The 24,563-nt window shown below is 46.9% G+C and overlaps 1 protein-coding gene across 1 annotated transcript in view; it reads right to left on the bottom strand.

Annotated features, from left to right (window-relative positions):
- Window positions 1-24,563, bottom strand: part of LOC144784068 (uncharacterized) — a 1,315,621-nt gene that overhangs the window by 300,930 nt on the left and 990,128 nt on the right. The window contains exons 54-55 of the mRNA XM_078662758.1: window positions 10,489-10,626; window positions 3,744-3,906 (exon numbers count right to left, since the gene is read on the bottom strand). Of these exons, the coding sequence (XP_078518884.1) occupies window positions 3,744-3,906; window positions 10,489-10,626 (301 nt within the window). The remainder of the gene's footprint in view (window positions 1-3,743; window positions 3,907-10,488; window positions 10,627-24,563) is intronic.

Here is a 24,563-nt window from a genome sequence, read left to right as displayed (position 1 = left end):
CTGCCCCATCACAGTCTGTGATCCACTGATATTTGCAACTTATGAGGGTGGGACATGCATAAATAGAGTGTTTAATTGGAGTGACTTGGCAAAGAGTTAGAGACGTCGATGTTGAGTGAGGTATGGGCGAGAGCTGCTGCTGAAAAGAAGAGAACAGACTGGGAAGATTCATTCCTGAGTGACAACCTAATTAGATTGAAGATTCCAGAAGAATATCGAGGAGCGAGAGAGTGTAAGAGAGGGATGCGCCCTGGTGCGTCGGGTCTATTGAGAACTTTAGTAAGGATTGCCCTGTCCTGATCCTGTCCTATAGTCTTTGTCTCCTGATTCTTAATCGGGAGACCTCCACCAGTCCTTTCACCAGAGGGTTGGGTTTCCTGTTTCACCATTGGGTAATTATTATTCTGCCTTAAATTTGCATATCTTTTGCAAATGTATGATTTATTATTTCTTTTGTCTCTTCATCTATCCACTCCTAATGCATTGAATTGTTGAATGAGAGTGTGAATTGAATGTATTAGTTAAATTAATGTTTCTCTCCCATGAAAGTTGATGGAGTTTGCACTGTGAATTTGTACTAATGAGCATTCATTTATGACTGAGATTTAGCTAACATTCATTGAATTTTACCCAGAGTCTGTGGTTATTTCATTAGGATCTGTAAGTTAGTTAGTTAATTGTAAATATGACCATCAATTACTCAACTAATGGTCAATTCACCAAAGGAAGAGTGTTGATCTGTGAAGATTAGTTAGACATTGACTAATCAAGATCAAAGTGAACATAAAACTTGACCCCCAGCGAAACAGCCAGGAAACTTGAATGTGTATATGGGCCCATTTGAAAATAAATGTTGTTGATTGTGAAATTATTATCCTGGCCTTTCGCTGGATCAATAGTGTGTGTGGTGTAGGTTTAAAATAATGACTAACATATTCACTGTACCTTATGTCACAGGATGGGACCTCGCAGCCAGGAGCGTATTTGCAGAGGAGCGTCGCCCCAGTGGCTCAGACACAGCAAGTGAAAAATAAAATGCCAGCTTGTGCAGGGAGGAGCGGGGCGAGGGCATGGGAGGGAGGAGGTGGAGTGCTATGTGCACTTCTAGGTGCATATGTGTGTTTGGCTGGCCGTCTCAGGCCGGCCAAACACACATGCACACTTAGGTTTCTCCAGCCCGGCTGCATTGAACAGTCAGGCTGGAGAAACAGAACAGACTCCCTGGTCTGAGCGGAGCATCTTTTCAGCCCTTTCAGGCCAATCCCTGCGCTGCTCTCATAGCCTGAGACAAGCATGGGGATTGCACATAGAGTCTAATGCTGCCCCAGTACCTGCTGAGGCCAGATAGGATGAGGCGCTTCGCGGGAGGCGGCCGGCAGCTTCAGGTAAGTGTTTAATTTTTTATTATTAACACCCGCTGTGTGATCCCCCTCCTGCGCTCCCCCGCGCCCCCCACCTGCCCCCCACATCTTCATTGTCTCTGCCGCCACTGCTCGCTATAAAAACAGAAGTCACTACTCCACACTGCTCCAGAATTCAATTCTGTAGCTCTCTGGTTACACTTACAGATGTTTGCAGTGACCGCATTAACCAGTAGAAGTTTCATAACATAAAATGGTGCATTTGCCACTGATTAGTGTAACGTGCATTTATTTTTTTTTATATATATTTTTATTAATTATAACACAAGAGTAGAAATGTACATTTCGGGTATCGTTGGTAGAACATATTACAGTGGCGAACGGGCAGATGAAAGGAAGAAATACAATACAATTGTAGACATCCGGAAAGTATCAATACCAGCCGGAGCTGGGTCAAAACAATACAATACAAATAATCATAAGCAAACATTATCAGAATCTGCCCACCAAGGATACAGGATATAAGAATGGACACTCGACACCCGAATATGCATAACAACAGGCTCAGGAGAATATGCCACATCTCTTGTGAAGAAGGGAAAAGGGAAAAAGATAGGTCATAGAACAAAATAAAGGAAAAATAAACCCCCCCCCCCTCAACCCCCCACCCTGCACCCCTGCGGATGGCTACGACCTAACCCCACTAGCAGCGTGCCTGTCGCCCCCTAAACTACACCCCAAGGAAGGGAAAAGATGGAGGAGGAATGTCTTACGATACGATGCAGGCTCCCGGACTCCCCTCCCCCCCGCCACGAGCAGATGTTCCCTACCATGGTACTAAGCGAGGTAAAGCAGGCTTATAAGCAAACTGATAGGGAAATCACCAAAAGAGAAAAGACCATCCCGCCCAGCCCCAGACACCACAGAGGCAGCAAATCCCACTGTCGAACACAGTCAGTACACCAAACCCAAAAAAAGCAGAATCCCATCTGGCCCTCACTCCCACCGATACCACCCAGCAGTGTCGAAGGAAGTCCCTGTACAGAATTAAAACAGTCAAGTTCAGCCCTGGCCTCTACGATCCACCACACAAACCCTTTTCGATAGGACCAGCATAATAGCAAAAGATTCAAAACGTTGTAGAAAAGGGAGGGGATCAATATAGCATGAAAGGGTCAGAAGAGTCAAGTCTCGAAGTCTATCAGAAACACGAAAGTCAATCCTAAGAATATCGATCGAGGTCTCCAGAAACGAAGAAAGAAATAAGTCCTGTGTGGGCGATGACTTTGCCGAGCTTGCTGGCTGGTCAGGGGCTCCAGTCGTGGGCTGCTGTAGTTGCGCAGATACAATAGGCATCAGATTATAATGATGCTCGGGGTTCTCCTCTCGGATAAAATCAAGCTTCGCGGGGGTCACCATATGTTGCGGGTCTGACTCTGGGCTAGGGTCCGGTCTCGAACAAATAGTCTCGATGCGTACAGTCAAGTTGTGGAGAGCAGCCTGCATTTGCCAGCGAAGAGCCCCGATGGTGGCCATTACTGTCCCCAGTGTCGGTCCACACGTCGTCCGATCCATCTCCGCTTAATCGATGACAAAGCAGGTCATCAACCCCGGAGGCCGGCTACTCCGGGGAAACCAACTGGAGTCGGGTGGGCGAAGGCGACTGGCGACTTTCAGGCTTTGCGCTCTTTACACCGCTGCCGAGAGCGGGGGCCCCCCCGCGGACCCCGAGGGCTGCAGCAGGGTCCCAGGAACCGGACCCCCACTCACCGCGGCATCCACGTCTCGTCGCCGTCTGGCCCGTATACGCAGGGACTCGAGACCACCACCAGGATCGAGAATTCGTGTCACTCCAATGAGACCTGACCCTGCCAGGTACCTGCGGCTGATGTTGTTCAACTGAAACCCGGCTAGGTCAGTACTCGAGGCCCTGCCTTATAGTCTGGAGGAGGCCCAAAAATGACAGACGGTGTAACTTCGTCAAAAAAGGTGATAAAGACTCCGGGATTGCGCCCCTGGACTCAGAGACGATTCAGACACACGGGAGTCTGGCGGGAGGTCAGGATTAATTTCAGGATAGATCCGCCAGCGACGGAGGTCGACGGAGCCGGGAGCTTATGCGGCCATCTTGGTTGCTAGCGTAGCTCCTCCCCCAACGTGCATTTATTGTTCATTAAATATGTGTGTTATTTTAGATGCCGTTACATGAAGGTGAAAGACCAACAAAATAGTTCCAGAATATTTTATTTTTTAGCCATGCCTTTGACCCTTCCCCAACGCTCACTGACTCCGTCCCATCACACTCGGGCTTACAGGTTCCAGACTTTCTTTTAGTACACTTCGACTACTGAACTTGACACATGATATTTAAGGTTAACCTACCTTTAATTTCATGACTTCCAGCTAACTTTGGAAAGAGTCCGATATAAGCTGCTGTTAACTTTATTTCTTTGCCTTCCGATGAAGTAACATGTCTCAACAGATGAGTCCTGTTGAATTTTAGAAGAGCCGTCATCACCTCCAGCTGCCTTGGAAGAAAGATCAACTAGAAATAACAGTAAAAAGGGAGTGATTTAAGGCTATCAGTTCAAATGTGAATGATTTATTAAATCAGTCCATGTTCTCAGTATGCATCAGAGACAGACATTAAATCAAAAATAAAATAAATTATGAAAACTGCCCAGAAGAAGAAGAAATGTTTTCTTATCTCATTTAAGAAGGGAACAAATATTTTAGCTCTTTTATGCATCTCTCAAAAAGGAAGCAGCGTGTGCTCCACTGAAACATTCCCACATGTACAACTCTGTCACAATCCGCTATGTTGAGTATAATAACACTGCCTCTGTTACAGTAAATTTGTATTGTAATGGCAAACTAAAATAATATGGCTAGGAAATACCATTAAGTTCCATTGTAACAATGTGATTGTTGTAAAATTAATCTTAGATTAATTCCACATTTGTAAAATGCGAATTTATCACCCCTAAGGGTATCGAGGCGCTGGGGGCTGCCGGGGAGATTGAGTGAGCTATTGCCCAGAGTCCCAGGATGCTGAGCTGCCGCCGGGGATTGAACCGTGAGCCCCGCACTCTGGAGTCAGCCACTGTAGCCACTGCGCCATACCTCCCCCTAATCTTTGAAAACAGACAGCTTACTTTCGATTATCACTGTTTTGATTGGCTATGTGAATAACCCTATAGAAAGTTTATGCTATCATGATATGAGTCTGCACTTTAAGCAAGGTGATGGAATTAAAATATAAACGTATTCACATGGCACTCCACTAGTAAAATATTCAGACACACCATTGAGGTTAACATTTTAAGGCTGAGCCGACACCAACCGTGTCTGTTGACCAACCTTTGGTGGATGGATTATTGAGGGTATGATGGTGGATGGTGTGCAGGTTTGAGTGCAGGCAAGCAAAGTGCAAATGGGAGTAGGGGCTGGTTTGTAGCTCTGGAGAGCTGAGATTAAATGTGTGATGATGACAGGTGTGTGAAGTGTGCATGGAATTAAGCGACAGGCACATGTTGCACAGGGTGTGATGGGGGCATGTAGGTATGCAAGGAGGGTTGTGGAGCAGTACAAAATGGTGGAGTTTTTGAGAATACAGTGTAGGGGTGCTGTATCAAGATGGTTCGGGGTGTAGAGTTGTTGGAATGATGTGATTGAAGGTGGTTTAGTGTAAATTGATACTTGTATAGCGCACTACTCACCCGCAAGGGTCTCAAGGCGCTTGTACGAATACCGCTGTGGAACCCATCCTGGCTTTCCCTGTGAGGTGTCCACTCCTGGGCACCCCCAAGGTGGAGGCCAGGCATCCTTAGCGTTGTGGGGGCCGTTGTGGAGATTAAGCAAGCTATTGCCCAGAGTTGCAGAGTGGGACTCCATGATTGGAAGAGGCACCGGGCGAGAATTATCAGGTCCGTGGAATTTTGAGCCCAAGAGCCGCCGAGGCGGGGAATTGAACCCTGGTCCCGGGCTAGACCTCTGCATCAGGGTCTGCCGCTCTAACCATTGAGCCACACTTCTCCACTAGTGGTGCATGTGTGTGAGTCAGTGAGGTTCTCCTGTTGCCTGAAGCATTGCTCTCTCTGGCAGGGCCAGGGTCAGAGGTTCCTTCATTCCTTTCTTCCTTTATTGCAGAGTGCTCAGACATAGGAAGTGTGGGTGGGATGTACAGAGGACGGGAAGCACATCTCTACTTCTATAGGTGTGGTGAACCCTCATCCTTAGAGTGCTCCTTTTTCCAGTGTGACAGCACTGACTTCTTGTACAGCAGCTTCTTGGCAGTCACACCCTAAACCCTGGCCCAGCTTCACATTCATCAAATACACCAGGCAGATATGTGCTGCTCCAGGCTCAGTAAAGTCAGCCAAAGAGAGAAGTACATTTTGTGGCTTATTTATAAGCCCCTTGGGCCGACAGTGTGTCACTTTCTGTGATGCTCCGGTGGTGCAAGAGCCTGCTCCATATTTACCAGGCAGCACTAAGCCACTTTTTTGACTTAATGCTGCCTTATAATATTGTTCCCTTTAACACAGTTTTCTGTGTTAAAGGGGTGTGCAATGGGCATTCCCAGCAACATACATGGCTTTTTGACACTGCCCCAGATTTATGAAAAATCTTAACTCTGGCAGCACCAAAAACGTATGCCTCCCCAAGCGAGGTGTATGGGAGGCACAACGAGGAGGCTTGTCTTTATTTCTCTTCGTTTTTCCTTTTTCTATGGGTGCTGTATTCTGCAGCTCACATAGAAATAAGAAAAGGTTACTTGTGGTTGCGTACCCTTGCATCATGGTGCAAAGGAGCCTGCGTTGGTGCACGGCAGCCCATTGAGTGCCAGCGCAGGGGGAAAGGACAGGAATGCGACGTGTCTGATAGATAAGGCACATTCCTGCCATTTTCTTTTGCCATAGGGCCGCACCGCAGGAAGTCCTGTAGTGCTGACCTACGTCCTAAACTCATAAATGAGGCCTTGTGTTCTTCCAGGAAGGGAGGGAATGCTTGCTCACTCTCCTTGGCGGTGGGTCCCAGAGTGACATTGAGGCCCTACCTTTGTCAAAAGACACCCTATTGCACAGTTTTGTTGGAGAATTACATAGACATAGTAACAGCTACCCACTAGCTGTGCGGTCCAAGGGGCAGTGAAAACCTGCATTTATGTCAATCAGTGAAAGGCGAGCACACCAGAAGGTGCTACTCTTCATGGAAGATTGTGTGCCGAGCCTGGCAGTGTATGTGCCTCCACTGTGAGCACCTCACATATCAGAAGTAGACGTGTGAGAGTCACTGCAGCTTTATTGTGTCTCCAAGGGGAAATATACAGCTGTACTAACAAAGAAATTGCAGATAAAGTGGAAAAACACATTATTGACAGTTGAATCAACCAGTGACTAGTGACTGATGAATGTCAGCTGATATCTCAATGAGTAACACAACAACTAATGCATGGGGAGGCTGATCTATCAATCTTGAGTCTGTGTATTTATGGCATGACAGCTAAGGCTGCCAATGACTTAAAAAAGACTTAATGTGAAATATGTGCTTTTGCTTAATGTATTTGCTCACCAATGATGGTTGATGGTCTATACTAAATTTGTAGCATCGCAATCATCCTCTAACTCGTCAGAAATTTTAGAAATCAAAAACTTGTCAAACCCTCAACCGCTTTTAAGATTTGTGTTTTATTATAAACACAAATTTCTTGGATATGGTCAATGATGCTCATTGCTAACTATTTTAAACCATCTGTCTGCCATTCTATATCCTCATCAAAGTCCTGACTGCATGCACAAGACCTTCCAAAGCTAAAAGAAACAGCAATAGCAGTGGTGGCTGGATGTTTTTAAGGAGATTCCACCTATGTATGCATCAAATGCATAAAGGAAGCAACCACTTAATAAGGGTAGACCTACAACCTGAAAAAACGAGTAGCAAAAGTAGACAGCTAAGCCTGAATCCACCCATTCCTGACATCGATTTTGCTAGAAACTCCCATTTTCATCAAGACAAGTCAACTTTTTCAGGGCATGTCCAGTGGGAAGTGGGTCACAAAGCTATTGGCACAGAACTGTTCAGTGATTCTTCATGCAGTTCAGATGGCAGTCATGTCCCCATCATTTAATTGCCAATTCATACTGCATGTAGCCCCCTCTTAAGAGTTTGCTATTGCTTCATGAGAGTAGAACGTGTATTTCCTTCATTGTCTCTATGCCTGCTTCTGGTCTTTTATCATTATAAAATCTGTTTCCTCTAGTTTCTCTATTTTGTTTGTGCAGTTTAAATCACTCTTATTGTAGCCAATCTAAATACACCACATGTGACCCGCCACTACAGGAAGAAGAGATGAACGGGAGACTGACACCCAGGGCTCTACAGGCCATAGCGGACATTAGGCATTTCCCCGAGAGGTTGGAAGGGTGGGTGCCGGTTTTGGAGTGGTGGGGGCCGGTTTTCTTACTAGCCGCAGGTTTTGCACCAGTGCTACAATATCGGCCCCCAGTAACATAAGAAGCAATGCTGCGTGTCCGTTAGTTAAGCAGCAGAGCATCACACTTGCACCCTTTCCCACCTCCTGCCCCCTCTGCCCCTTCCTCCAGGGAGCCGGTCAAATACATTTAACAGGGATACTTTGTGTTCTCTGTCCGGCCCTGCTGAAACCTCAGTGGTTCTGGGAAAGCAGTGGTGCAAAGATGCTCAACTATGTGGCATGATGAAGGCAAAGCAGCAGCTCCTTTAGGTAGAATGATCAATGGCTTTAATATGCCTTTGATGAGCCACATCAAGCAGGAAACAGCCTGCATTCCATGGAACACTTAAATGACTAAATCAACCATGTGTAGCACCCTTTAGTAATGTAAGCAGGACCTAAGGTATTGCTCTGATTAAATGAGACTGGGTTACTGGTTTTTGGGTCAATTAAATAACATGGAATATTGGTCACCCACATTTCTGAGTGTTCAATGCTATTTCTGTGTTTTCCGCATGTTCAGGTTCGGTGTCAGCAGGAACTCCAGCCATTTACTCTCCCCGTGGTGACAGAGCTCTCCGTTCACCGCTAAGTACAATGTCAACAGAGATCGAACTTAGAAACTCTAGATATATCACTAGCAGCTAACGCTTCCTGGGATACATTTACTCCTCTAACTGAAACAGAGATCAAAAAAGGTTCTTCGGAGTATTAACCTATCTAATCACTTCAACGACCCGTTACCACCCACCATCTTCAAGTAATTAAGGAAGAAATCTCCACCTTTTGGACAAAGATTGTCAATGCATCTCTATCACAAGGCACAATCCCTGAATGTCTAAAAGAGGCGCAGGTAACACCTATTTTTTAAAAAACGACAGCTGACAGTACAGATCTCAACAACTTCCGACCTGTCTCCAGTATCCCTACACCTGCCAAACTCGGAAAAATTCAATCTTCTGGACCAACACCAGTCCGGTTTTAGGAGTGGGCACAGCACTGAATCGGCTCTCACTCACGTGATGGATGACATCTTAATGATGCTTGATCGAAATGAATCCTGCCTCCTTATCCTACTCGACCTCTCCTCCGCCTTTGACACTGTCAATCATGACAACCTCCTGTTCATTCTTGAACATAGGATGGGCCTCGCCGGTCAGGAGCTACTTTGGTTCTCATCCTTCCTGCAGCACAGGTCAAAACGAGTTAAAGCTAACCACTCCCTCTCCCTGCCATCCCCAGTCATCATGGGGATTCCCCAAGGGCCCTCCTTATCTCCCATTCTTTTCAACTTGTTCCTTGAACCCTTAGCTTTTGTTCTAAAATCCTTGGACATTCGCTTCCACATGAATGCAGACGACACCCAACTCTATCTGAAAATCTCCTCCCCGGATGACATCACTTCACTCACATCACTTCACTCAACTCCACCCTACTGGCTACCCAAAACTGGTTAACTGAGAACCACATCTTATTAAACACATCCAAAACAGAATTCCTACTCATTTCTCCCCCGAAACATACTTCTAAAATAGACCTCTGGATGAACCAACTCACCGCTTTCAACTGCTCCCCCCGCATTATTGATTCAGCTAAATCTCTTGGAATCTCCCTGGACAAGCATCTGAATATGAAGACCCATATTAGCAACGTGTGCAAGGGAGCTAATCGTGTGTTGAGAATACTCAGGAATCTCAAACCCTTCCTACCTCAATCTGACTTCAAGCAAGTGGTCCAAGGGCTTGTACTGCCGAAGCTGGACTATGGCAGTGCTACGTTATGTGGCCACACCATATACACTCTGGCCCCCCTAAAGGCCTCTCTGAACGCGGCGGCCAGATTGATCACGAACACCAAGCGAAATGCCCACATCTCCCTAAACTGGCTGCCCTATGAAGCTAGAATTCAACTGAAGATTGCCTGCCTCTACCACAAAGCCCTCCACTTCAAAACCCCCAACTACCTTCCGCAAAAACTAGTACTATCCGGAGGGGGTAGGCCGTCTAGGAGTGCTAACTCCCTCCTCTTGAAACCTCAGATCTTCCGCAAAAAGAGAACATGCCAACGAGCCTTCTCTGGCGCTGCACCAAAAATTTGGAACTCTCTTCCACCCGAAATTCGTAGAATCTCCTCCAAGGTTGCTTTCAAATTGGAAGCAAAAAGATTCCTCATGAATAAGTTCTTATCTTAACACGATGGACTACTGTAAGCCATAATCGCTCTGTAAATACTACAGCATTGGTTAATAATTCTGTTTGTTACAATTGTATTTGCCCCCCTTACATCATTATGTATCATCACTCCCTTGATGTCATTTTATCATTGACTAGCCCACCCTACTTTACCCTTGAATTATATAGGATCTGTTATGTTTGCACTATATGATTTTATGCACATTAGTTTCCCCATTTTAGTCTTGTTGTGATCTTTTTCCTTCCTCTCCTTCTAACAGTAAAGCGCTCTGATATCCTTCGGGATCAAATTTGCGCTATATCAAACTTTATAAAAAAATAATAATAAACACTCATTGGGCTTTTTTCACTGTCTCTTCTCCTCCCTGCTTTACAAATCCCTATGGTGCACGAGGCTTAATCAAATACTGCAACAAATAAATAATGAAATACATCCATCTGGTTAACCTGAATAACAAACCTGTGGCATACTGTGCACTAGCTGGAGAATTTGGGTGTAGTTCGGTCCCCCAATAAAAAACTTGGCTGAAACTTGCAAATTATCTTCTTCTAGCTGTATGGACAGTTTGCCTTCCGCATCACTCTTTGAATAGTTTACCTAGTGGAAATTAGAAATAAAAACAAATAAGTCTGAAATACTACCAGCACACTTTTTTAATTAGTACATTTTTAATGAAAAGGAGAAGAAGAAAATTGGAAAGATATTCAAAGGTTAGACATGTTCTGCACTACATGTATTTGGTAAGCCTAGCCTTCCTCTGGTCTGCTTCTGCCAAAGCCTTAGTGAAGCGCCTGGAAGGAAAATGTGATTTTAAGTTTTTATATATGTGCGCTCTATCATTTACAGACTTCACTCCCACTTCTTCACTCATTACGGGCATCAGTTATTCTAGTTAGTGGAAGATAAGTACCTCAGATTGCAAGATAGTGATGAATAACATACTTGAATCATTTTTTGGTCTCAATTAAGAAATGTTTTTCACGATTTTCAGACAACTTTTCATATAAACTAGGCAGGTGAACTTTTTGGGAGTTTTCGGCACTCCACAGAGCATGCGGAGTTCCCAGAAACTCGCTGAGTGAAGTTTTTTCCTCGCTCACCAACATTAAGTTGGAGAGCGCAAGAGAGGAAAATGCAACGCTAAACCAACTCCCAGTGAGATTTTTCACTGGGGGTGGTCGCGGATGGTTGCGAACGCTTGCGTTGAGAAAACTTCAGTTCGCGTTGATGAAGCTGCTACTCGAATAGAACATCCACTCGAGCGGCAGAAAGAAGCATCACCCTCTTGCGCTGTGCATAGTGCTGTTCACGCTGACTTTCCAGTGCAGGACAAACACCTGGCGCTAAAAATCAGTGCAAACGGCGCAGCGTTACACACTCCACTGCTTGTGGAACTTCGCATAGCTCGGCAGAGTTTTTCGGTCACAAGGAACTCCACAAACTCCGCCTAGGCCTAATACAAACATTTTGCTTGCCCTGCTTTTAATAGGCAAAATGTGCCTGTGAAAAACTTTGGAACCGTTTTATTCCTGGACAACCTGGGATTCCTACTCGGGCAATAATTCTCATCATTGGCCCCAATGGGAATTCTTCACCACTTGTTATGTTATGTTATGTTAATAACAACTTATAGAGCGCGCGGACACCTGTAGGCTTCATGGCGCTAAGACTGAGGGGAGATGACAAAAGTACCTAAGCATAGGCTTGCTCAAACAGCCAGGTCTTCAGGGCTTTCCTGAAGACCATAAGATTATCGCAGCTCCTAAGTGTCAAAGGAAGAGAGTTCCAAAAACTGGGGGCTAGGTACGAGAAACAGCATCCTCCTTGCCGTTTCTGTTTGAATAAAGGAATTGTTACCAGCTGAAGGTGGGCTGAGCGTAGATTGCACGAAGGTTCATATTTAATGATCATGTCTTTAATGAATCTAGGGCCATTGCCGTGCAGGGCCTTGAAGACTAGACATCCCATCTTAAAGGCTGCCCCTGGGCCATCGGTAGCCAGTGCAGTTTTATCAATCCCGGTCTGGCTGACTGCAATTTAGGCTGTTTAAAAATGAGCCTAGCTGCCTGGTTCTGGACAATCTGTAAACGTTTTAATAGACCTGCTGGCAGGACAAGTTGGATTGCGTTCGAGAAGTCGAGTTGCGAGAGTACCAGGGTTATCAACAGCTGTGTGATAGCTGAGTGTGTAAGCAGGTGGGTGATTTTCTTAATTTTCCGTAGTTGAAAAAAACTAGAAGAGATCACTGCTCCCACCTGCCCTTTGAGTGACATATCAGCATTAAGAATAATCCCTAGGCTTTTCACCGAGGGGGAAGGAGTGGGCGGAGACCCCAGGTCCGGAGGCCAATAGTGTGGGAATCAACTGATCTCGCTCTTCCCAGGCAACACTAATTCCGTCTTGCCTGGATTGAGCTTCAGGTGGTTCAAGTCCATCCAATGTTGGATATGGGACATGGTCACACGAAACTCAGCTGTGGCATTTGAGGAACCAAGTGGGATTATGAGTTGAAGGTCATCCACATAATTGAAAATGGTGATCTTCCTATTTTTTAAAGAATAAATCAGAGGTCTGAGACCTCAATACCCCGAGTTGACTCTCATTCAAGGATTGTTGGTGAACGGACTATGCTAATCTCCTTGTTTTTCTTTTTTTCTTCCCCTCCCCCTCCGCTGCACAGTTACTTATTGTTCATACTGTATTCTTTATCCGTGGTTTGCTTACTTACTGTCAGCCTTCTAGGTAATGTAAGACCCTTCGGCTTTGCACAATATGTATGTGAAGCGCTCTGATACCTACGGGTCTAGCTAGCGCAATACAAAACTTTAAAAATAAATAAATAAATAAACAAATTAAACAGTAACGGTGATAAAGACGAGCCCTGGGGAAGTGGAGGTGAGTTTAGGAGCCATAAAAGTTCCAAGCTTGACTGATTGAGTCCGGTCGGCAGGAAAGATTCTATCCATCTAAGTGCAGGTCCTCGCATGCCAGCCTGCTCAACACGGTTCAACAAGATGTTATGATCGACCGTGTCGAACGCGGCCGACAAATCTAGGAGCACCAGAGCCTGATGGACACCCCTATCAGCATTTGCTCTGAGAGTATCCAGGACTGCAAGAATGACAGCCTCCGTAGAGTGCGCCGGCCGGGAACCGGCTTGATTGGGTCCTAGATAATCAGAGTGTTCTATAAAATTCGAGAGACACCTAGACACATGGGCCTCCAATATTTTGGCCATGAAGGGAAGAAGGGAGATGGGACGGTAATTGGAGGGGTGTGTGGGGTCTGCTCCTGGTTTTTTTATAAGGGGAACAACTGTCGCGTTCTTAAAGGCGCTCGGGACCTTGCCTTGAGCAAGAGACTCATTGAGGAGAGGAAGTACACTCTGAGGGAGTGCGGAGAATACCTCTTTTAAAATATGTGGAGGACAGCTATCATTAGGAGACCCGGAGTTCACACGGGTCATTAACTCCACAAGTGTTTTAGGACAAATAGGGTGAAGGGCGTCTAGCGTAGAATGATTATGAGAGATATCATCCAGTGGATCCCAACTGGAAGAATTGGGGAGGCTATCTTTAATGGAAGAGATCTTATCAATGAAAAAGTTGTTCAGGGAGTTGCAGAGCTCTTGGTTAGGGGCCTGAGTGGATGACGTTCTCTCATCATTACATAAATCATTTACTATCCTGAAGATTTCTTTCGATTTGTTACGAGAGTTTAAAATGTTTGTGGAAAAATAGGCCGCTTTGGTCTTCAAAATGTTTTTTTTATATTCTCTACGAGCTGTAGAAAACTGCTCCTTGTCTTTAATGGGGTAATTTAATATCCATTTCCTCTCTTTTGTCACAGCACAAGCTTTTGTTCTTTAAGATCTGAGGTAAACCATTAGTGGGCATCCTCGTGACGGGAGAATTTAACAGGTGGAACGTGAGTGTTGCTGGCCGATGATAACCACTCAGAGATCTTTCCTTCCATAAGATTGACATCAGGACAAAAAGTGGGTAGAGAGCTCGTCAAAGTATTGACTAAATCCTCCATATTTAGGGTTTTCCATCTCCTAGTTACCCCTCCCTCCTGGGGCATGCACTTGATATAGCATTAATAATGGTAGTGAATTGGATCAAATGGTGGTCTGACCAAATACATGGTGCAATTGTGGGCGACGAGAGTGTAAGATTATGGGACCAGACTTGGTCAAGAATGTGTCCCCTTTCATGAGTGGGGGAGTATACATGCTGGGCCATATTGAGATTCAAAAGAAGCTCGGAAAGTTCAGCCGCATGAGGGCCACCCGAGACATCGTTAAACCAGTAGTTCAGGTCTCCAATTAGGAGAACCGTGGCATGGTTTACCACTAGGGCGGCCATCTGCTCCCCCAGGGCAATAGGAAAAGTGGGCATAGCTTGCGGGGGCCGATAGATAAGAACAAGTACCAGAGACCCTGTGTCCGTGTCAAGTTTGTTGACTAAATTCTCGACCTCCGGGAGAGTAAGGGGAGCTAAGGTATTGAACTTATGATTTTTATGAATTATTGCTGCCACCCCGCCACCCAGTTTTCCTGGTGGACGATTGGCCGACAGAATGTAATAGTCTGAGGGGAGTGCTGTAGGATGTCGGGCAATGAATCCTGGGTTAACCACGTTTCAGTGAGTAATAGAATATCAGGTTTGTCAGAGGTGAGTAATAAAAAAATATCGAGTTGGTGTTTTACCAGAGAGCGTGTATTGAGGTAAATACAACGGAGCACCATTTGCGTGTTAATGTAGGCTTAATGGAGACAGGGGAATGAAAGTTAAAGGCAGCAGTGGTGTGCTCTGAAGGGAGTTTTGAGATACCGTTGCTGGAGATACGATGGTATGTAAAGGAATCCAGAAGAGGACATGATTGTGCCGGTAGTCTTAATGATTTCTAGGTGAGTAAGTTATGATTTGGCCATAATCCGTGGCGCCTGGCCGACGTGGACGGGCGTGGACGGGCGCAGACGGGCTTGCCTTTGGCGCCCCATCGGCGCGCCCGCTGCACGCGACCGCTGCGCGTTAGTCCCATGTTGGAATTTATATGAGTAGCTACTGGTGAAGCACTAGAGCATCACCCTGCCACGATGGCCGCTCAGAGAGTGCTCACCAAGAAGTGGATGCAGCTGTACCTCCCTCCACACAAACAGCACGAGATTGCTGCGGTGGACCGGGAGGGCCAACAAAAGAACCAAAGAACAAACCGGTAAAGTGCAGATAAGTTCAGTGCCGTTTTAAAAGTTTAAAAACAATGAGCATTTAATTTTCAGTGCGGAGCTAGCGCGAGGTAATCTTATCTTGCTATCCTCTGCGAGTCGGTTCCGAACTGAGTTTAAATCCCCTGCTACTGGTGAAGCACTAGAGCGTCACCCTACCACAAATACTTGTAATGAGAACTTTGACATAAAGGATGACCCCACAGGTTTAAGTCCTAGACAATTCAGAACACATATCTGGATTTTCGTAAATCCCAATTACAGAGGTCAAAAAATATTAAGGCTTGTCACAATGATTGACACTGATGACATTAGATGGTATCACCACAAATGTTTACCTATGAATGGCCTGATTACAAGTCAGGTAGAACAGAATACACTCTTGTATTAGTTTCACTCTGCCTCATTCAGGGACGGTTTAGGGATTTAAGGGGCTGTAGGCCAAACGTATTTCGGGGGCCCCTGTTCGGAACGGCTTTGATTTTATGGTCCAGTTTCAGCTCTTTCATGTCCTCTTTGGCCGGGTCACTGACGGTGCACGGTCACTGGTCCAAATTCTAAACGTGTTTACATTAGGCCTGGGCAGTAAATTGCGTTCCGCTCGTGGAATTTGCGGAATTTGGGTAATTTTGCATTCCACGGAGAACGCGAAATTGCCCAAAAATCATGCGTTTCACGTCTTCGCGAAATTTTTTGCTTGTTTGCGTTCTCAAAATGCGTGTTCGCAAGATATTTCCCCCAGGGCATGCAAACAGCAATTGCGAACAGGACAAAAGCATCGCGAACAAGCAATTCCGCGTGTTTTCGAAATTTCTGCGTGTTCGCAGAGATTTTTTACCGTTTCGTGGAGATTTGCGTAACGCAATTACGCAAATTCCGCCCACCCATAGTTTACATCTAATATTCAGGGATGGTGATGTGTGTTTTCAGTATTGAAGCAAAGCAGCAGCTCACAAATATTAATACAAATAATCTCTGTGACACCCTCTCATTTCTCATAAGTGAGGTCCTGCATTGATCAACAGTTTTTTTTTATTATGGCTACTGCATGAAACATAAACACATGTGTCTGCAAAATGTCTGTAATAAACTCTCACACATTGACCCCATTCAAAATAAAGGACAACGCTAGTTACAACATTCTGTTTAAGAATTATTCAAGGTCATCAGGGGAAGACTCTCAGCAGAACAGAGCTGGCTCTATCAGTGGACTCCCGAAAGGCTGGGCCCCTGGGCCAGACCCCACTTTGCCCATACCTTAAAACGTCTCTGGCCTAGTGCTTAGGTTTTTCCCCTCCCGCATTTCCTGGGCGTGAAATAACTTGAACCAATTTTCCAGCTGGAAAAAAGACATCCTCTTGCAAAAAAATATACCTTCACATTCCCTCCCCGACTCCTCACACCCGCCACCCCGTTCATCTGCCTGCAGACATTTACTACACCTGCCTAAAGCAGCTGCCAAATGTATGCGGTAAAACCGAATGGAATAGGGAATTCCGTGTGATTTTACAATCGGAGAAATCCACCCTACATGGCAATTCCCCAATCCCTGCGGGTTTACTCGTAATTGCATGGCAACTGGATGCTTTTACCATATGGACAATTAGACAGACAGCGCCTCCATGTGACAAAGCGTCATAAATGCTGGTGCTGACAATGAAGTGTGGTGCCCAGCAGTGGAAACCACCGGCTCGAATTACGCACTGGCAGTTGGGCATTCAAGTTCTGAGCCTTTAGACCACAATGGAGAATCCTTCTAGCCAGCAGAACTAGGCTTTAACTCAGAGCCCTGGAGCAGTACAGTATACACCTATCCCAAAGCAGAGATATCTGGCAGCTGTTTCATATCGAGACAAGTGGATCGGACAGACTGTGCTTGGAACAAAGCCAACATATTAGGGGTTCTCAGGAAAAAGGAAGCAAAAAAAGAGATAGTGTTATCATGTGAAATCCCTTTTTTCAGATTCTAGCGAATGAGTCAGAGACCTGAATGTAATCATAATGCCTCTTTAATCGACCCAGAACCATAAGTGCACATTCATAAAATAAAATAAAAAGGAGAAGCTACATAATAAACGGCCATATAATCTAAATATCCGGTCATAAGGAAATGCGTTACATGGCAGGCCAAGTGTTAATTTCTGCAATTCCGCTTCTGGACAATAGGAGTTCAGTTTATCAAAGGCACTTTTAGCATGGTTTAGTTATGTTTAATTGCAGCGAATGCAGTCAAATATTGGTGTTAAGCAAATAATATGCTCGTAACAATTCCAGAATACAAACACGAGTGGAAAACAATTGAATAAAATAAAAATGATAGGATATGATTTGAGGTGAGTATATGCTCGACTACTTCCGAATAATTCAAGTAATTTACAATGTGCACACAAAAATGTACGGTCAGAACGTAACGAATACTGTATTTGCCATATATGGTTATTGTAAAATATACCTGACTGGGCTTCCCTTGTCATTCAGAGAGAGCTTAAATGTCGCTAACCCTTTATTACTGCTTGTGAAGCATTTGAAGTACTTTGAAACTTGAACGAATCAAATCAACCTATTTTGTCATTTCAAAGGACGTTTACATTGAACTTTAGTCAGTTTTTATAGCTGGATGCTTATTTTGCTCTCTCAAGCTTTTAATAAATCTATTTATCAAAAGGTAACCTAGCCGTTGAATTTTATTAGCAACAGTAACTATGTTTGTTTCCGTTATCAGATACCCATCAAGATTTTTAATAAAGCTTGTGCACAAATATTCAACAAAATTACAATGGCCCGTCATTAGGCACTGGGGTTTAAGGTCATGTGATGTCCCTTTTTTTTTTTTTTTAACAGCTCTTTATTCATGTTTTTGCAGTTGAATGCACAGCGCAGTATGTAGCAGTTACAGCATGACAATCAGCAGTAACATGCTGTACATATCGTGTCTCGTCCAGAGTTCAACACCATCGACAACCTCGAGCAATTATGGCCCAAAACATTAACATATGAACCGGTAGGCCGAAATCACGTCCATGTGAGTAATATCGAGCAATCTCCACCAGCCATGGTGCAAGCACTGCCTCCCAAGCCTCCTCTCGTACTACACTGGCATGTACCCATTTCCAGTCCACAGGCAGCAGTTTGGCTCAAGGTGGCTTCAGTCCCATGCCCCCCTGAGGCCCCTCGTCTCACATCTGTCCAGTCCGCTAGCTGATATGTAAGTAACTGTAAGGTTCCAGTTGGTCGGATCTTGACACGCAAGGTCATGTGACGTTACATCTTTTGATGCCCCGCCTAGACCAACAGTCATGGGGCTTCACTTCTCAAAATCTCATGATTGGGGTAAAATGATGCACACAAATATACACATAGCTGCCAAGTTTCCCAAACCCAGGCCCAATAAGATGCTCCAATCCAGTTTTTTGTTTTTGAATTTTTGAACTTTTAGTCCTGATTTTTTAATGGAATGGCAAAGGCAACAAAATCCAGAATTTAAGGACAAAAGCTGGACTGGATTAATGCATTGACTTTGGCAATGCGGTACTTTTCATTTCTAAGACTTACAGTATTGAATGAAATGAATGAATGAGAAGGGTTTTTGTAGAGCGCATGGCTACCCAGGAGTGTCCCAGCGCTGATCAAACCAGAGTGAGAGGAACCAGAGATTAAGGGAAGTGCCAGATCTTCAGATGCCTACGGAAAGTGAGATGGTTGGATTCTCTACGGAGGTAAAGTGGGAGAGTTTCCCAAAGTTTGGAGGCACTGTACAAAAAGAGCCTGCCCCCACTTCTGGCTCTCTTGATTCTAGGGACTTCGACTAGGTGGAGTGAGTCTGAGCGAAGGCTTCTGGAGGCTTTATTCGGACGAATCAGATCTTTGATGGGGGGACCATTCCCTTCTAGAGACCTATGGGCCACGCAGAGGTCCTGTCTGATGTAACCGCAGAGGTCCTGTCTGATGTAACGTTTCCTATACACTGATTTACACACATATGATTGTCTCTGTGCAATGTGTGTGTGATGTAAAGTGCTCTGACACCTTACACTGGTATGAGTGGAGCTATAAAACTAAATACATCTGAGAGACAGTGGTTATGGAGCCTTGAGGGGCACTGGTAAATGGTGCTAGGAAGAGAATCTGTGGCAGAGGTGGCCATGGTGGAGGGGGGGGGGGGGGGGCACCAACAAACATTGTCGCACAGGGCGCCACCAGTGGTAAAGCCAGCCCTGATTTTCTCTAATCCTGTACATCAAGAATAGAAGGCAAGAAAGTGAATTCTATAGACTGTAATCAGGGAGTATGCACTTTAGTGTGTATTTCTGAATACATCTCGTTTTGTTTTGAGTTCCTCAGCTACTAGGGACCAACATTGCTAATTTATAGACATAATATGATATGTAGTGACAAAGTACGTTAGTGTATTGCCAGCAAAAGAGTAGGCATCTGCCAGGAAGCTACTGAAAGAGAGATGAAAGCACAGATTTCCATAGTGTTTCCTTTGGACCATCTGCACACATATTATCTTTACAAAGCCTGAACTGTGGCTGCAGGCTGCACGTGTGTTCAGATTCTGGGCTTTGTCGGGCAGATTAAAAAACGCGCCCTTTACCTAGGAGGGCCTTACAAAACGAGGTCATTTGTAGGGAAAAAGAATCACAAATAAATTGCTATGCACATACTTATTGTGCACATTTTATAAGTAGGAGGGTGTATGGCAATCGCGCGCTGTTTAGCAATATCCGAAATCTGATTTTTCCTCCTAGATAAGCAGATTTTTACACTTGATAAAAAAGCAATCTTGGTAAAACTGGGAATGCACCTAAAAACATTGTCTTGAATGCACAGGATGGGGTATACCTACTTGTTCGCATGAACCGAGCTTATCAGCGCTTATCTGGTGACTTCCTGGGGATATGGTAAGCTTTGCCAAAGAGTCCACAACTCGAAACATTATAAATAAAGCCTGCCTGCATGCAAATGCTTTCTCTGGAAATGTGTTCAGCTATTGTGAGCGTGTCCTCTCTTTGACCCTCTCATGAAAGCGTTCCTTGGAATTGTAATGCTGTTAGTTACAGATTCGAGGATCTGAAAAAACACTAAAAAAAATGATTTAATAAATGGCAGGTTACGGGGCTTTAGGCCCTGTAGTGCGCAAACGAAGCCCCTGTGAACCTCACAGCGCTGTAACATAAGTAGCTATGTGTAACCGGGCCAGGGTGCCGCTCCCCCTTACGCCCCGGAGTGTGACTAAACTCTGTGACCCCCCCCTCTTCTCTTCGCAGGTAGCAGACTCCACGAATTGGGCCACGGGGGCGATCCAGTATAGCTGTGACGAGGAGGACCTGGAACACGGCCCCTTTAACTGGCCCAGCGCAGGTGATGTGGAGGCGGGACTGAGCTTCCCTTTAAATGAAGCTCGAAACCAGGACCAGGTGTGTCTTTACACCGGAGGAGCGGTCAGAGAGGTGCAGAGCGGAGGAGCGGCGTGGAGCAGAGGATTCGAGTGGAGTGCGGAGAGGGGAGAAGAAGAGACGGAGAGGAGAGGAGTAACTCGGAATCGAGGACTGTCTGGGAGAGCGAGTGGAGAGAAGCTCGACGGATCCACCGGGACGTATTCCCCAGCCCGGACCCCGACGGCTAAAGAGGAAACCGCCGAGCAAGAGACAGGAGGCAGAGCGGACAGGAGAGCACAGGAGAGCGGAGAGGAGGAAGACCCAAGCTTCAGGGAGCCAGACGGGCTGCGGAGGCAGGAGACCCCCAAGATCCCAGGAGGGCACCGGACCCACGAGTCGCCCAGCCACTCCCCCGGAGGGGCGTGGCTAACAGAGGTACGGGGTCGGGTCACGGGGTGGTTGAGGTTGGGGAAAGGACGACCGGCTGGCCCCTAGTGTAACGTGACCCCCTGCACTTCCCACACTGATCGCTACAGGAGTAAAGCACCCAATTTACCCTCACTCCCTTTCCCATTTGTGCTGGTTGTAGACCTCTACAGACTACTCATACCCCCTCTGTTTTCTGTTTCCCTCCCCCTCGGTGGAGCCTGGGACGCGACGGAGCCCGCAGTGCCTGGAAGGAGGAGCCCGACTCGACGCCCGGACAACGCCGGAAACATCAAGCCCCGCCGAGAGAGAAACCGGTCCCCTCGACCTTTATTTGTGCGCCCCACCTGTACCGACAGACTGTTTCAAACAATAAAACCCAGTTTAAATCCGACTAAGACTCGCCTCTTGCCTATCCCCACCCAAACTGCCACAGTGGTGGAGAATGCGGGCACGGCAACCAGCAGTGTAACAGATATGGAAGCTATCCTGGAAAGACTAGCCAAAGGACAAGAACGGCTGGAATGGGTGGTGGAAAAGCAGATACAGTCGGCGGATGCCGACCGAGAAATAATGAAGGCGGCTGTGACCGCGAATGCCTTGAATCCGGTGATACCTACTGTAGCCCCCTCGACCGGCCTGACTCCCCACAGCATCGGGGGAGTGTCCCTACAGAAGTACCTTCCGGGGGAAGATCCCGATGCGTTCTTGTTGAACTTTGAGCGGGCGGCCCGCGCCTGTGGATGGCCGGTGGCCAAGTGGCCCTTCTTCTTGGCCCCCCTGTTGGTGGGAGAAGCGCAGGCCGCCTACCAGGTGGCCAACCCCACCGGAGACACCCCTTATGCCACCATCAAGGGGATTATCCTGGACCACCTGGGTCTAGACACTGAGGCCTACAGGATCAAGTTCAGGAAGGAGCGGGGTGTCCCGGGAGAAACCCCGAAGACCTTGTTTGTGCGCCTGAAGATGGCCGCGGACAAATGGCTGACTCCCCAACAAAGCACCAAAGAGCAAATAATGGACAGGGTGTACCTAGAGCAATTCCTGGAGGCTCTCCCGTACGCTACCCAGCGATGGTTACGACAGCATCACAACCTGACAACAGCCCAGGCCGTCGAGATGGCTACCACCTACACTAGAGCGCAGCCCCGAGGACCCTTCGCGTGGGAACAAGAGAAGCCCAGAGCACCCCCAAAGCCCGAGAAGAGACCAGTGCGGCTGCCGGAGATGGTGAGGCCCAAACCCTGGAGGCCGGAGCCCCACCCGCAAAACGGCCCGCAATGCTTTGACTGCGGCAACTGGGGCCACATTGCCAGGTTGTGCCCCCGGAGAAAAACTACCGAAGAACCCATGGAGGTCGGGTACCTCCCCCGCACCATTCTGTACTCCGCCGAAATGGGACCCGCGTTTAGAGTAAGTGTGACAGTGAATGGGGCTCGCATACAAGCCCTGTTAGATTCGGGGTGCCGGCAGTCGGTGGTTCAAACCAAACACATCAAAGCCGCCAATCTGATACCCAATGATCAAGTATTCATACGCTGTGTCCATGGGGACGTTCGCCCCTATCCCGTGGCTCTACTCCCCATCTACCCGAGGGAAGGCCGACCACAGAACATCAAAGTGGGAGTCCTGGATTCCCTCCCTGAGGATCTCATCATTGGGACCGACAACCCCTCTTTCCTAGAGATGTTCCATCACAGTCTGGGACAGTCATCAGAAACAAACCCTAGGCCCACTCTATTGTCACAAGAACCCGGGGCCCTAGACCGCAGCTTCAAGTTTGCCCAGGCCAATGACAACACCTTGTTCAACGCTTGGGACACCGCACAACGACTACAAGGGCAGAACCCTCCGACATATCCACGCTTCTTGGTCAGAAACGACCTGCTCTACAGGCAAGGAAAGAGAGACGACCCGGAACAGCTGTTGGTCCCCCTGGTGTTCCGAGAACAAATCCTTTTCTACTCACATGCCCACCTCGTTGCCGGACACACCGGGGCTGAAAAAACGACCCAGACCCTCCTCCGCCATTTCTATTGGCCCGGCATATATAAAGACGCATTGGAATACTGCCAGGTGTGAGAAACGTGTCAGAAAAAGAACATGACACGTCCCCCAGCGGTGCCCCTCCAGCCTCTCCCCATCATAGGGGCCCCCTTCGAGCGCGTAGGCATGGACCTGATAGGTCCCCTTCCGAAGACAAAAAAAGGACACCAATATGTGTTGGTCATGGTGGACTACGCTACCAGGTTTCCCGAGGCGCTTTCGTTGGCATCCACCACCACTCGGCAGGTAGCCGATCGAATGCTTGAACTGTTTTCTAGAGTGGGGTTCCCGAAAGAAATTCTAACAGATCAAGGGACCCCATTCGTCTCCAAACTGATGAAGGAGGTGTGCAGGATGTTAGACATCCAACAAATCCGCACTGCAGTGTACCATCCTCAGACAGACGGCCTCGTGGAGAGGTACAACCGTACCCTGAAGACCACATTAAGAAAGATGTTGGAAGTGAACGGCGCGGATTGGGACCAAGTGTTGCCCCTTGCGTTATATGTAATAAGGGGGCAAAAACAAAGCAGCACCGGGTTCTCGTCCTTTGAACTACTTTATGGGAGACAACCGAGGTCTCTCCTGGATATGACGAAGGAGGCCTGGGAGAACGAAACCCCTGAGGAGGCCATGAACACTCTGGAGTACGCCCAGAACCTCCGGTCCAAGCTGGGTAAGCTGAGGGACCTGGCCTATGCCCACCTGGACAATAGCCAGAAACGACAGAAGGCTTGTTACGATAAAGGGAAAAAATGGAGGAGACTACAGAAGGGAGACTGGGCTTTGGTATTGTTGCCATCCTCCCTGCAGAAATTCAAAGCGGAATGGAGTGGCCCTTACCAGGTCGTATCCACTATTGGCAACACCAGCTATAGACTTCAGATACACCCAAAGAAAACCCAGGTGTACCACATCAACTTGCTAAAGAAATGGCTGGGACCCCCTCCCACTGACGTACACGTGGCCGATCATCCTCCCTCATCCCAGGGGAGCACTCTGAACCAACTCGTGATCAATGAGGATCTACTGGCGCAAGAGAGGAAAGAGTTGATGATCACCCTGAACCGACAACACAAGGTCTTCTCCGACCAACCAGGAAGGACCACTCTGGCCGAACACCACATAAGAACAACTCCGGGAAGAGTGGTGAAAATCCGACCTTATCGGGTGCCAGAAGCAAGAAGGAAGGGAATCCAACAGGAAATAGAGGACATGTTAAAACTCGGGGTCATCCGTCCTTCCAGTAGTCAGTGGTCCAGCCCAATCGTGATGATACCCAAACCGGATGGAAGTCGACGGTTTTGTATGGACTTCCGGGCCCTTAACGACATATCCACCTTTGACGCCTATCCGATACCCCGGATAGACGAATTGATCGAAAAGCTCGGTGAGGCCAAATACATCAGTACGATAGACTTGACCAAGGGATATTGGCAGGTGCCCCTGAG

Source organism: Lissotriton helveticus, chromosome 10, assembly GCF_964261635.1.
Source record: "Lissotriton helveticus chromosome 10, aLisHel1.1, whole genome shotgun sequence".
NCBI classification, from domain to species: domain Eukaryota; kingdom Metazoa; phylum Chordata; class Amphibia; order Caudata; family Salamandridae; genus Lissotriton; species Lissotriton helveticus.
Note: the sequence above shows the minus strand (reverse complement) of the source record. Positions and strands in the feature narration are given on the sequence as shown.